The 12,015-nt window shown below is 35.6% G+C and overlaps 2 protein-coding genes across 2 annotated transcripts in view; both read right to left on the minus strand.

Moving 5' to 3' along the window:
* Nucleotides 1-701, minus strand: part of fam118b (family with sequence similarity 118 member B) — a 33,412-nt gene extending 32,711 nt beyond the window's left edge. Inside the window, exon 1 of the mRNA XM_039764087.1 lies at nt 537-701. The gene's annotated coding sequence lies outside the window, so the exon portion shown is untranslated. The remainder of the gene's footprint in view (nt 1-536) is intronic.
* An 8,996-nt stretch (nt 702-9,697) lies between these two features.
* Nucleotides 9,698-12,015, minus strand: part of stt3a (STT3 oligosaccharyltransferase complex catalytic subunit A) — a 29,534-nt gene continuing 27,216 nt past the window's right edge. Inside the window, exons 17-18 of the mRNA XM_039764089.1 lie at nt 10,352-10,467; nt 9,698-10,018 (exon numbers count right to left, since the gene is read on the minus strand). Coding sequence (XP_039620023.1) covers nt 9,980-10,018; nt 10,352-10,467 — 155 coding nt within the window. The 3' untranslated portion in view covers nt 9,698-9,979. The remainder of the gene's footprint in view (nt 10,019-10,351; nt 10,468-12,015) is intronic.

Below are 12,015 nucleotides of genomic sequence, written 5' to 3' on the forward strand. Positions count from 1 at the left end.
TAGATATATATATATATATATATATATAGATATATATATATATATATATATATATATATATATATATATATATATATATATATATATATATATATAATAGCGTTTTCTCCGGCAAATAACGACTTTTGTAAATCACCTTGAAAATTGCATTAATAATATTTGAACCATTATTCACTCACAATGAAAAGATACAACACTTTTCTTCCAGCTTCCAATTATCTTAAACATAACCCTGACATCTGTCTCCGACGTTCAACAGTTTGGAAGACCGGTGTTCAGTTACTGTGCCGTTTCTGCGACCGGAGTGTTGAGAAAGCAGGAGAGGATTCATCACTTAGTGCCAACTTACAACAACAAAACTTGTACTTTCAGTTTAACTGCTAAAGCACGACATTCATGACAGCAATAGCTGCTTCAATAATATAAATACAAGCGAAATAATTTTATATAACTATATTAGGCAACCACAGATTTAAAAATTAGCTTATTCTAAAGTATATGTAAGAAAACTAACTTGCCCGGTCGCTTTCACTTACCACTTAAGTCCTACTGAAAAATCCGACGCCTTTGCTCCTTAAAAGTCGTGTGTAACTGTCTAATACGCAGCAGAGATTTTGCCAACGCTTATTTCCACAGAGACTCCAAAGCTCTTCCACTTCCCCTCTAGGATGAAGCCTTTCTGGAGAAAGACTATCATACTACAGCTTTAACTAACACCGGGTGCCTCAGGTACTGCAACTACGGGTAGCCGATTGGAACAATAAACACCAAGAAGCCACAAAAGCGGAACAAAAATGACCACTCAAAACGACTGGGTGAAGCTTGCAAGAGACACATTACGCATGCTCATCACATGTGTTGCGATTGGTCAATGCTTCTACGCAGGTTTGATTTTGCGCGGGTGAATGTCGACGATTCACAAGATAAGAAAGCAGTTACATTTGTATATATTAATACGGTATGTGAAGTTCTTGATTGCAAATATTGGAATATAAACTCTATACTTGCACTCCAACAGTTCTCTTTAATTTAAATGCCCAACTGAACTGGCTATCGATATAGAAACAGTACCTTCGACCAAAGGTCTAAACAAGATTCTTTAACACCCAGTAAGTTCTTGGTTGGCTAAACGTAAAGGACGTGTATAAAACGGGGGATAGGTGTTTACAGCGTAATGTTTTAATATGTAAAACATAAAATTAAATGAATATTCAGTGTACTTTTCACCTGTACAGTGTCCTTAATTATTATATGTACTGTATGTACTGTACCGGGGTTTGGATTATTTTGCTAATTTGCTAAATTAGTTTTTTTAAGTGCTTAATGATTGCAATAATAAATCTAACAATATGGTCAGTTGACAACTGAGGATAGAAAAATAAAAACTCCAGCTGGACAGATGCTAGAGAAAAAAAAATCCAAGGGTTTCAAAGCCCAGTGTCCACCTATACCCAACTGGGCATTCTACCAAACATAAAATGTGCTTAAGTAGTTCCTTATTGTTTTTATAAGTGGATGTTGTTGACAGTTAAGAGTATTCAATATTACTGGAGGCTGAAGAGTACTTTGATCAGGTGGTGGTGATGAAACATACAACAACAGAAAAACAGAAGAGAAAACAGTGAATAGTTAAGGTTAATAATGATTGCAAATGTATATCATATATGATATTGCAATACATATAAAATCTGTCAGAAGTGTCAATAAAAAGCAGCTATATAAAAAGCCAACTGTAAAAACTGTTTTTTTTGGGGGTTTTTTGTAGCTTTTTTTAAAATGTTCTGTTCTATTAGCCTGATGCATCTCTTGTGGTTAGGAATTCCAGGTTTTTGGAGCTTAGCAACAAATGCCTCACCATTTCTTTTATGCTTAGCTTTTGTAATAACAAGCAAACCAAGGATCTCGGGTTATATCTTGGAACTTAAGGGGGCAAGCACTCTGAATTAGAAAAAGGAGCAAGATTATTCAAGATTTGTAATTCCAAATAACACAAGTAACAATGCTAAGACTGATGAGATGTACTCAGATTTTCTTTTACTGGTTTTATATTCTTGATGCTGCATTCTGAACTGTAACCAGTTCATGTTTTTCTTAGATAGTCCAGTTTGGAGGGCATTACTGCAATCTATTTGACTAAAAACAACAGAATCAATTATGTTTTGCAATGTTCCTTAAATGAAAACACACATTCCCAATAATGTCATTTTCTAACCCACTTAATCCAGGCCAGGGTCACTTGGCAAACTACAGCCTACCAAAGGCAAAATAGCATGACAAACTGTTAACTCACATCACATGATTAGGAGGACCTGTGGATACAAACTCAACTGGTGGACATGCACTGCAGCTATGTGTATATAAGAGAAACTCGAAAATTAAATAGCCAGATATCTCCTAAACGAAACAGGTAGTGTGACTTAGTAGATGGTAAACCGCAAGGTTGCCAGTTCAATAACAAACTATCACACTTGATGAGACACTGCACAATTCAGTTGTATTGCTCAAATGTTCAATAAAATAGTGTATGTAAACAATTTACTGTACTGTTACTTGCATAGTGACATGGCATATATTCACTAAGGGAAAGTCCTATATATGCAATTGAATGCTGAACCTGGACTTTCTTTCTACAACATGTTTTTATGAGTTGTGCTGTATCAATGTAATTTCAAAAAATTATAATTTTTAACATATTACCTTTAATGAACTATTATAATTACTTCTGCTACAAATTAAGGAATGTTGATAATGATGGACAAGTGATAAATATATGTTAAAGTATAGTATTTCTTGAGAAAGCTGTGTTAAGCTTCAAAGCAGATCATTCAAATCTTTAACTTCATCTGTACATACATATACAGCTTTATGAAACAGTAGGTACACTCCATACATTTTTTTTTTACCATATATAGACGCATCATGATTTGAACTTCATTTAAACAGTATTTATAGATAAAGGTAATGTAACAAACATCATGTCCCATTTATATTTTGTAGTTTATTGTATAATTTTAAAAAAAAAAACAATTGCTCCTACATATATTACCTTAATTGCTTAAAATTAGAATCAGATGCAAAGGATTAGATCATTAGAGATTAGGTCTTGTAAATAAAAACATCTTTTTTATTTAAGCCTTGGATATTAAGGTTGGTTTGCTCTTCACTGTTGAAGTGTGAGACATCGCCATTGCTAGATCAAAAGAGCCCTTTGTAGCCTTCACAAAGAAGATTAGTGATGCCTGTGGATCTAGTAAGGGTTTTAAAAACACCTCCAAAAACTGGAAATCAACCATTCCACTGTTTAGAAGATCATCTACAAGTGGAGAAGGTTTCAGACAACTGGCCCCAGAAAGTTCAGCCCAAGAGCAGAATGCAAGATTCTGAAAGAAGTCTCTATGAAACCCAGAATTTGGGTAACTCTTGTCACTGTTGACATCCTGCCTTCTATCAATGGTTCAGGCTGGTGGAGGTGGTGTAATGGTGTGGGAAGAGATTTTCTTGGCACATTTTGGGCCAATGTCTATCCCTTTATGACCACAGTGTACCCTTCTTCTGCTGGCTACTTCCAGCAGGATAACGCACCCTATCACAAAGCTCAAATCATCTCAAACTGGTTTCTTGAACATGACAATGAGTTCACTGTACTCAAATGGCCTCCAAAACAGCAACTTTGGGATGTGGTGGAACAGGAGATTCACATCATGGATATGCAGCTGACAAACCCAAAATCCCTCAGGAATGGTTTCAGCACCTTGTTGAATCTATGACACAAAGAACTATGGCAGTTCTGAAGAAGTAGTGTCCAATCTGATACAAGGAATGTGTGCTTAATAAAGTTGGCAGTGAATGTACAACTCCAATATAAACAGATGCTAGAAAAATAACTATAATGGGCCCACAGTCATTAGGGTAAATCCAATCAAAGACTATCTGACCTAGCAGTATGTACTTCATTGGGGTCTTGGCTCATTTCTGAATACATGTTCCGCTTTACAGGTTAAAAGGTGGGAGTTTAGAAAAAGCCAAGATGCCCAGATCAAGTGTATTTGTATACACTATGTTTAACTGTTAATGATTGATGCAGTTAATGCGACTTCTTACAGTTCATTACTTGAATCTGCATTTCTCAGGTTTAAAGGGAGACTAATACTATTCTAGCATCACCAAAGGCATGATGAAATCTAACTATAGACAAAGTGCCAGTTAATCACAAAATATGTACATAAAAATAAAATGGCTATAAGTAAGCTAGGAGCATTTAATATTTTCTCTGCACACATTAAGGATTAGCTATGTTTGGAGTACATATCCTAACTACATATAAATACAAAAATAAAATCTAATTTGAAAAAGAGCTAGAGGAATTAATCATTACATCTGAAAAACTTTTGCACTGACATAATTATATCTGTACTCCCTCTCAAAATATCTGAATTAAGAAAAAGTAACTAGCTACTAAATGTACATGAGCAAATTCTTGAATGTTTAGGATATCTAAAAGGTAATTAAAGAAAGCTACATCCAATTAGCTAACAGACAAAACAACTTCTTTCATATACTCAGAAGAAACACCTACAATTTCCTGTTATTTCCATAACAGATCGCAGCTGCACTTCACTCTAAAAATTAATGAAAATAAACTTCCAATAGGTGACATTCAAAAACAATCATACATTCAGAAATGCTAAATTGGAAATTTTAGTTTAGTATTAATTTGGTATATATATATATATATATATATATATATATATATATATATATATATATATATATATAATTTCAGCAATTCCATATTTCTCATGTAACCTGCTGAAATGTAAACACATGGCAATGGTAGTTAACAGCTGAAATGCAACTGTTATACATTTGCTAAATGAAGCAGAAAAGGTTTACAGACAGTCATGGAGACAGAAAGCTCCTATCCCCCACCAACTCATTTTCCATTTAAATGCTGCTGAAAAGTAAATAATTCTTATCTATTATAAAAAGAACCCTGCATACCTCAGTGTTACTGGGCAACAGCTATTTGTTTTAGGCTCAAGTTTAAGATATTGGAATTTATTTCTCCGAGATATGAAGAGAGAATTGCTGCCGGTTGCATTTGTATGACACAGTCATATGCATGGAGGAAACTCAGGAATCAATCTACAAAATGAAAGCCAACTCTGAATTATACATTTGTATTACTGTAGTAAAGGAAATAAATCATTTTTCCGCATAAGTAAAAGAAAAAAGGTACTTGAATATTTACCATAGTCTATGTGACTTTTAGTACTCACTTGTAATTTTACTAGGGACAGAAAGTGGTGATTGGAGCGGATTCCAATGGGGATGTTGGTTTAGGGAACAGTGGAGACAAGGAGGTGATGGGTAGGTATGGTGTCAAGGAGAGGAATGAAGGTGGTCAGAGGATAGTGGATTTTGCCAAAAGGATGGACACGGCTGTGGTGAATACGAATTTTAAGAAGAGGGAGGAACATAGGGTTACGTACAAGAGTGGCGGAAGATGCACAGAAGTAGTTTACATCCTATGCAGTATAGTTGATCTGAAGGAGATTGAAGACTGCAGAGTGGTGGCAAGGGAAAGTGTAGTTAAGCAGCATAGGATGGTGGTCTGTAGAATAACATTGGAGATCAAGAAGAGGAAGAGAGTGAGGGCAGAGCCAAGGATCAAATGATGGAAGTTGAAAAAGGAAGACTGCAATGTTGAGTTTATGGAGGCGGTGAGACAGGCACTGGGTGGCAGTGAAAAGTTACCAGACAGCTGGGAAACTACAGCAGATGTAGTAAAGGTGACAGCAAGAAGGGTGCTTGGCGTGACATCACAAAAGAGGAAGGAGGAAAAGGAAACCTGGTGGTGGAATGAGGAAATACAGGAGAGTATACAGAGGAAGAGGATGGCAAAGAAGTGGGATAGTCAGAGAGATGCAGAAAGTAGACAAGAGTACAAGGAGATAAGGCGCAAGGTGAAGAGAAGTGGCAAAGGCTAAAGAAAAGGCGTATGATGAGTTGTATGAGAGGTTGGACACGAAGAAGGGGGAAAAGGACCTGTACTGATTGGCTAGTCAGAGGGACAGAGCTGGGAAAGATGTGCAGCAGGTTAGGGTGATAAAGGATAAAGATGGAAACGTACTCACAAGCGAGGAGAGTGTGTTGAGAAGATGGAAAGAGTACTTTGACAAGCTGATGAATGAAGAGAACGAGATTAGAAGAGGTTGATGTTGACATAGTGAAACAGGAAGTGCAACAGATTAGCAAGGAGGAAGTAAGGACAGCTATGAAGAGGATGAAGAATGGAAAAGCCGTTGGTTCAGATGACATACCTATGGAAGCATAGATGTGTTTAGGAGAGATGGCAGTGGACTTTTTAACCAGATTGTTTAATGGAATCTTGAAAAGTGAGAGGATGCCTGAGGAGTGGAGTAGTAGTGTACTGGTGCCGATATTTAAGAATAAGGGGGATGTGCAGGACTGCAGTAACTACAGGGGAATAAAATTGAGGAGCCACAGCATGAAGTTATGGGAAAGAGTTAGTGGAAGCTAGGTTAAGAAGTGAGGTGATGATTAGTGAGCAGCAGTATGGTTTCATGCCAAGAAAGAGTACCACAGATGCAATGTTTGTTGTGAGGATGTTGATGGATTTTAAATACTTGGGATCAACAGTACAGAGTAATGGGGGTTGTGGATGAGAGGTGAAGAAGAGAGTGCTGGCAGGGTGGAAAAAGAGTGTCAGGAGTAATTTGTGACAGACTGGTATCAGGAAGAGTGAAAGGTAAGTTCTACAGGACGGTAGTGAGACCAGCTATGTTATATGGGTTGGAGACGGTGGCACTGACCAGAAAGCAGAAGACAGAGCTGGAGGTAGCAGAGCTAAAGATGCTAAGATTTACACTGAGTGTCACGAGGATGGATAGGATTAGAAATGAGCACATTAGAGGATCAGCTCAAGTTGGACGGTTGGGAGACAAAGTCAGAGAGGCGAGATTGCATTGGTTTGGACATGTGCAGAGGAGAGATGCTGGGTATATTGGGAGAAGGATGATAAGGAAGGGAAGAGGAGAAGGAGGCCTAAGCAAAGGTTTATGGATGTGGTGAGAGAGGACATGCAGGTGGTGGGTGTAACAGAACAAGATGCAGAGGACAGAAAGATATGAAAGAAGATGATCCGCTGTGGCAACCCCTAACGGGAGCAGCCAGAAGAACAAGAAAGCAAGAATGTCAATAACAACTAGAGGTCCATCTTACCTGAAGAGTAAGCACCATCAGATTTTTCTAAACAAAGTGGCAACAATGGCAGGGGCTCGCATATTCCAAGATTTGCATATATTGAGCAAACATTTACTGCTGTACAACAGAAAAGATCTTCAGATTCACTTTTAAACAAATGTTCGATTTTCAAGAGTACCAATGAGGACAGAAGTGCAAAGAGGGATTAACAAGGAATGACACCGTACCAGGAAAGTAAAAGTGACTAACTGCACGAGTCTGGCATTTGGGCGGTTATTCTCTCCTCATATAATGAGCAACCATTCTGGGATAATAAAGCAATCACTGAACCAGACAGACTGAATAAATGGTTTCATTTAATTAATAAACTTTATGGCCTTTTAATTGACTAATGTTGATTAGCTGTGAGTGCTCTGCACTGAAACAAAATAACTATGGGGGATTTTGTCAAGGACGATGATCTGCTTTGTACATATCCAGTGTCAGGACTATAGAGAGAAGTCAGGCAAAATGACACCTTTTATTGGCTAACTAAAACAATTACATCTTGCCTGAAGAAGGGGCCAGAGTTTTCGAAAGCTTGTATATTGTTATCTTTTTAGCTAGCCAATAAAAAGGTGTAATTTTACTCGACATCTCACTACATTCATAATGGCTAACACGGTACAACACCCTAGCACTACAGTGTTAGGACTGAAAGTCAGTGGAGACACACAAGTTCATACAAACAGGTTGCAAAGGGGACAGTCAAAAGACAACTCTTTGTTAACATTTGGCATAAGGAGCTTAAACATGTTTTGTTTTACAGATTGACATCAGGTCTACAGGCCTTGTGGGCAATGTAAAACTTTGACTCTTAATCTATGGCTTCTGTTTATTAGAACAATTCTTTTGACTGCATCAGCAGTCCAAGCAGTCGTGGACAACTTTTGCAATGATGTCTGGTACAAACAAGTCTACAGCAACAACCTTTATCATCAACCTCTGGAATTTGTCAGAACAAAGTTCAAAAGATATGTGTATCTTCATTGTTTTGTCTACAGAATACATTTTTTTAATGCATCAAATTTTGCTCCTATATGAAAACAAGGTAGAATGGCAGATGTGCAGAATCAAACAAATCATTACCATGGACCCTGACAGAATTTGTAAATGGGAAAATTTCTGGCAGGTGGAAAGGAGTGTGAAGTTAATATAAAGCATTACACATTGAAAGTAAACGTGCTGAATTTAATACATAGTGGGAGGACTGAAACTTGAAAGTACACCTTATGAGAAGGGGCTATGAGTAGTCGTATCATCTACATCCAGACAATATAAAGAAGTCTTTAAGAAAGCTAACTGAATGTTAGGTTGTACAGCACAATGCGGAGCAGAAGTCAAGAGGTTATGCTTAAGTTAAAGACTGCGCTGTTGGTCTCCATATTAAAAAAGAAAAAAAAAAGACAGAAGCAGTAAAACTATGAGGTTTAATCTATAATAAAAGATTTAAAGTGTTGAAGCTTTAAAGTGTAAGCATACAGAGAACAATAGTAATATGATTTAAGTGTCCAAAATTATGAAGCAAACAAATTCTGGTAGATCCTAGCTGTTATTTTAAAACTGATTTTTCAAGAAGACATGGACACACATGGAAACCAGCTAAAGGTAAATTTCACACAAACATTTGAAAACTTTTCATTGCAGAGAACCATACAGTAGATACATGGAATAAGTTAACAAATACTGTGGAAGAAACTTTGGGGACATTCAAAATTCAACCCATTATTCTGGAGATAAATTAGGTTAATAGAAATGATAGGCTTTGTTGGCTGTTCTTATCAAAGTTGTTCTTCAAAAGAAAAAAAAAAACTACATCTAGTGGTAATCATGTTCATAATGCATCTACATATATGTAGATTAAACTGTTGGGTCTAGCCATCCGTTTTAATCGTTTTGGGAATGCAAGAAGTAATTTTACCACATAATATATCCAGGCACAAGCCAATGCCAAGAAAATTTATCATTACCATTCATCCTAACATATATATCTTTCAGAAGTAATGGATAATTCTAGTATCCATTTAAAATGCACACAAACAAGGTAAACGTATACAAACAACACAGAAAGATGTTGGGCTAAAAGTATCCTCTGGGTCTCTCAATGCAAGAGGCAACAGCACTAGCAACATGTTGTGCCTACCGTCATCACAGCTTAACAAAAATCATAAGAACATGTGTGACACGAACAAGCAATTGATCCTGACATTATCAAACTCTATTCAATCAATTCAAAGGTTTTTCAAAAGGAGTTGTATATTACATGTGAATTAGCTAAAATAACTTCAAAAGTCTAGTACATCTAGCAACTTCTTCAAACAAATCCTGTGAAAATTGCTCATTTTATTTATCCTTGATGTACTTAAATATTTGAAACTTTATCAAAATATATATATATAAAAAAAAAACAAAAAAAAAAAACACCACAACATATTCCCCATTTCTCTTTTTATTTGACCACTGTAAAACTTTAAAGCCCACAAAAACTGCTGATTTGGTCATAGGCACCGATTGCAGAATTCAAATCATTCACACCAAAAATGGACATTTTTACCCTCTTGTTTGTTCCTGACAATTCCATATAAAAGAACAAAAAACAAAAATCTCTTTCTGCAATTAAAAAGTATAAAAAAAGTTGATTTTTTCTGTATCACAGATGAAGGCTTCAGTGCTAAGTGAGGAGGGCATGATGTATTTGATCAGCTGTCAGCTTTTACGTTCGGGACAGACCACGGTTATCCAGATCTTTCACCTAAAGACAATAATTCATAAATCTATTATTTACCTGAAAAATGTGTTTCTTTGTTTAAAGATCTAAATATCAATGACTACCTATATCTAAACACAGTGAAAAGCAAATGAAACAATAGTAGTGAATCAAGATATAACTATTTAGGTTTAAAGTTTGGTTAGGAATACATTTTCAAATTACTAAAACACTAACAACTTCCTTTGTAACATCACTTATATTTTACTCACCTTCAGACATTTAGAAAGAAATATTTTAATTACTTGTGTATTTATTATTATCTATCACACACACAAACCATTAACAATCCACTGTCTTTCTGCTGTTTAACTTTACCTTGTATATCCTAACCAACCAGTGCTCTGTAGTGTAGGCCTCTTCCAATACATCCAGCTCAAAATCTTTGTTTCCAATTTCAGCATTTCGAACCCTGTCATATCCTGGTGGCCTCTCTGATAAAGAAAATAAGTAAGCATAAACACATTACATGTTTAATATTGCTAATAAAGATGTACGATTAAAAAGTAAAGGTATTAATCAAATAAAAGCTGAATAAAAAAGTTGTGATATAGTAAGGTCACATTTGGCAAACTAAACATTTAAAGTGTGAAATTGATATGATTTACACTTTAGCCAACAGTCTACACTTGGTTTAATAATAAGCAACAACACGTTTTGTTATAATGTTACACAACTGGATGCAAAATGTTTCATGAAAAATATTTCAAATGCAACAACATTTATTTATATAGCATAATTTTACAAACAATATAGCTCAAAGTGCTTTACATGATGAAGAAAGAAAAAACACAAAATTAATAATTAAAATTAGGGAACACTAATTAACACTGTGCCTGAGAAGTCACAAAAATTACCAGTAGCTCATTACAAAAGATTTTATTGGACCTTCTATAAATGCATGGTGCTCTGGACACTAGACTCTGGAAAACAAGGATCTGCCTATTTAAGCGGAGCCTTTCATTTTATGGTAAATGTTCTTTACATATTTCAAAGATATAGTAACACTTTAGTAAATTTTCCAATGTGCCAGGCTAAATAGGCATGGAAATGAATGTTCAGTTAGAGAAAAAAAAACAAAAAATAAAAAACTACGTTACTAATAGATACAACTACTGTACTGATGTAACCATACAAAATGCAACTAAAATAAATATTGGCTTATTTAATATACTCTTGTTGCACACCGTCTACAAACACAATATTTGTGCATTAATGAATGATATTTTTTATTTACCACTGATGCATTACAAATATAAAACCTATTTTTATTTCTTCCTACTGATTTATGCACTAGGCAAATCCTGATTGCTGTGTGGGAGCTGCGCTTAATGGTTAGTTTCTACGACCCAAGGGGCAGAACGTAATGAGTCAGTAATACAATGAAAATGAATGCATAAACAGAGACCCAAGAAGAATGAGTAAATGCTATCATTCCAAGATCACCAGTTAAGAAAATCTGTTTGGGTAGTCGTCCCAATACCTGAATAAACAACACATACTGTATACCTCAGCACTGACGGTCAAAAGCAACTGCATGAAATTAGACCCCCCAGCTCCCAGTTTCAAAGTCTGTAGTTTACAGCACTCACTTACACTTTTGATAAACATCCTAAATTACTCCAACTGCCTGCATTATTTTCTCAACATAAAAAGTAAAATAAACAAGAACATTTTTGCAACATGCTTCAGCAGAAAAAAGAAAAAAAAAATCAGTTACAGTATTTACAAATATTCTTTGCACGTCTAGGATTGAAAGCACTGAAAATGCATGTAACATTATTCATTTTATCCACAAGACACAATTACATTTACTTGCTTGGCAGCTGCTTTTATCCAAAGCGACTTACAAAAGATCACTCGCATCACTAAACGCTTATGATTAGTGCAGAAGTGGTTTAGGCCATTAGGAAAACAAGACACTAAACTACTGTTAAACAAAACTGAAGCATTTCACCAAATACACTACATTATTTAACTAT

This window comes from Polypterus senegalus, chromosome 9 (assembly GCF_016835505.1).
Source record: "Polypterus senegalus isolate Bchr_013 chromosome 9, ASM1683550v1, whole genome shotgun sequence".
Classification (NCBI taxonomy): Eukaryota; Metazoa; Chordata; class Cladistia; order Polypteriformes; family Polypteridae; genus Polypterus; species Polypterus senegalus.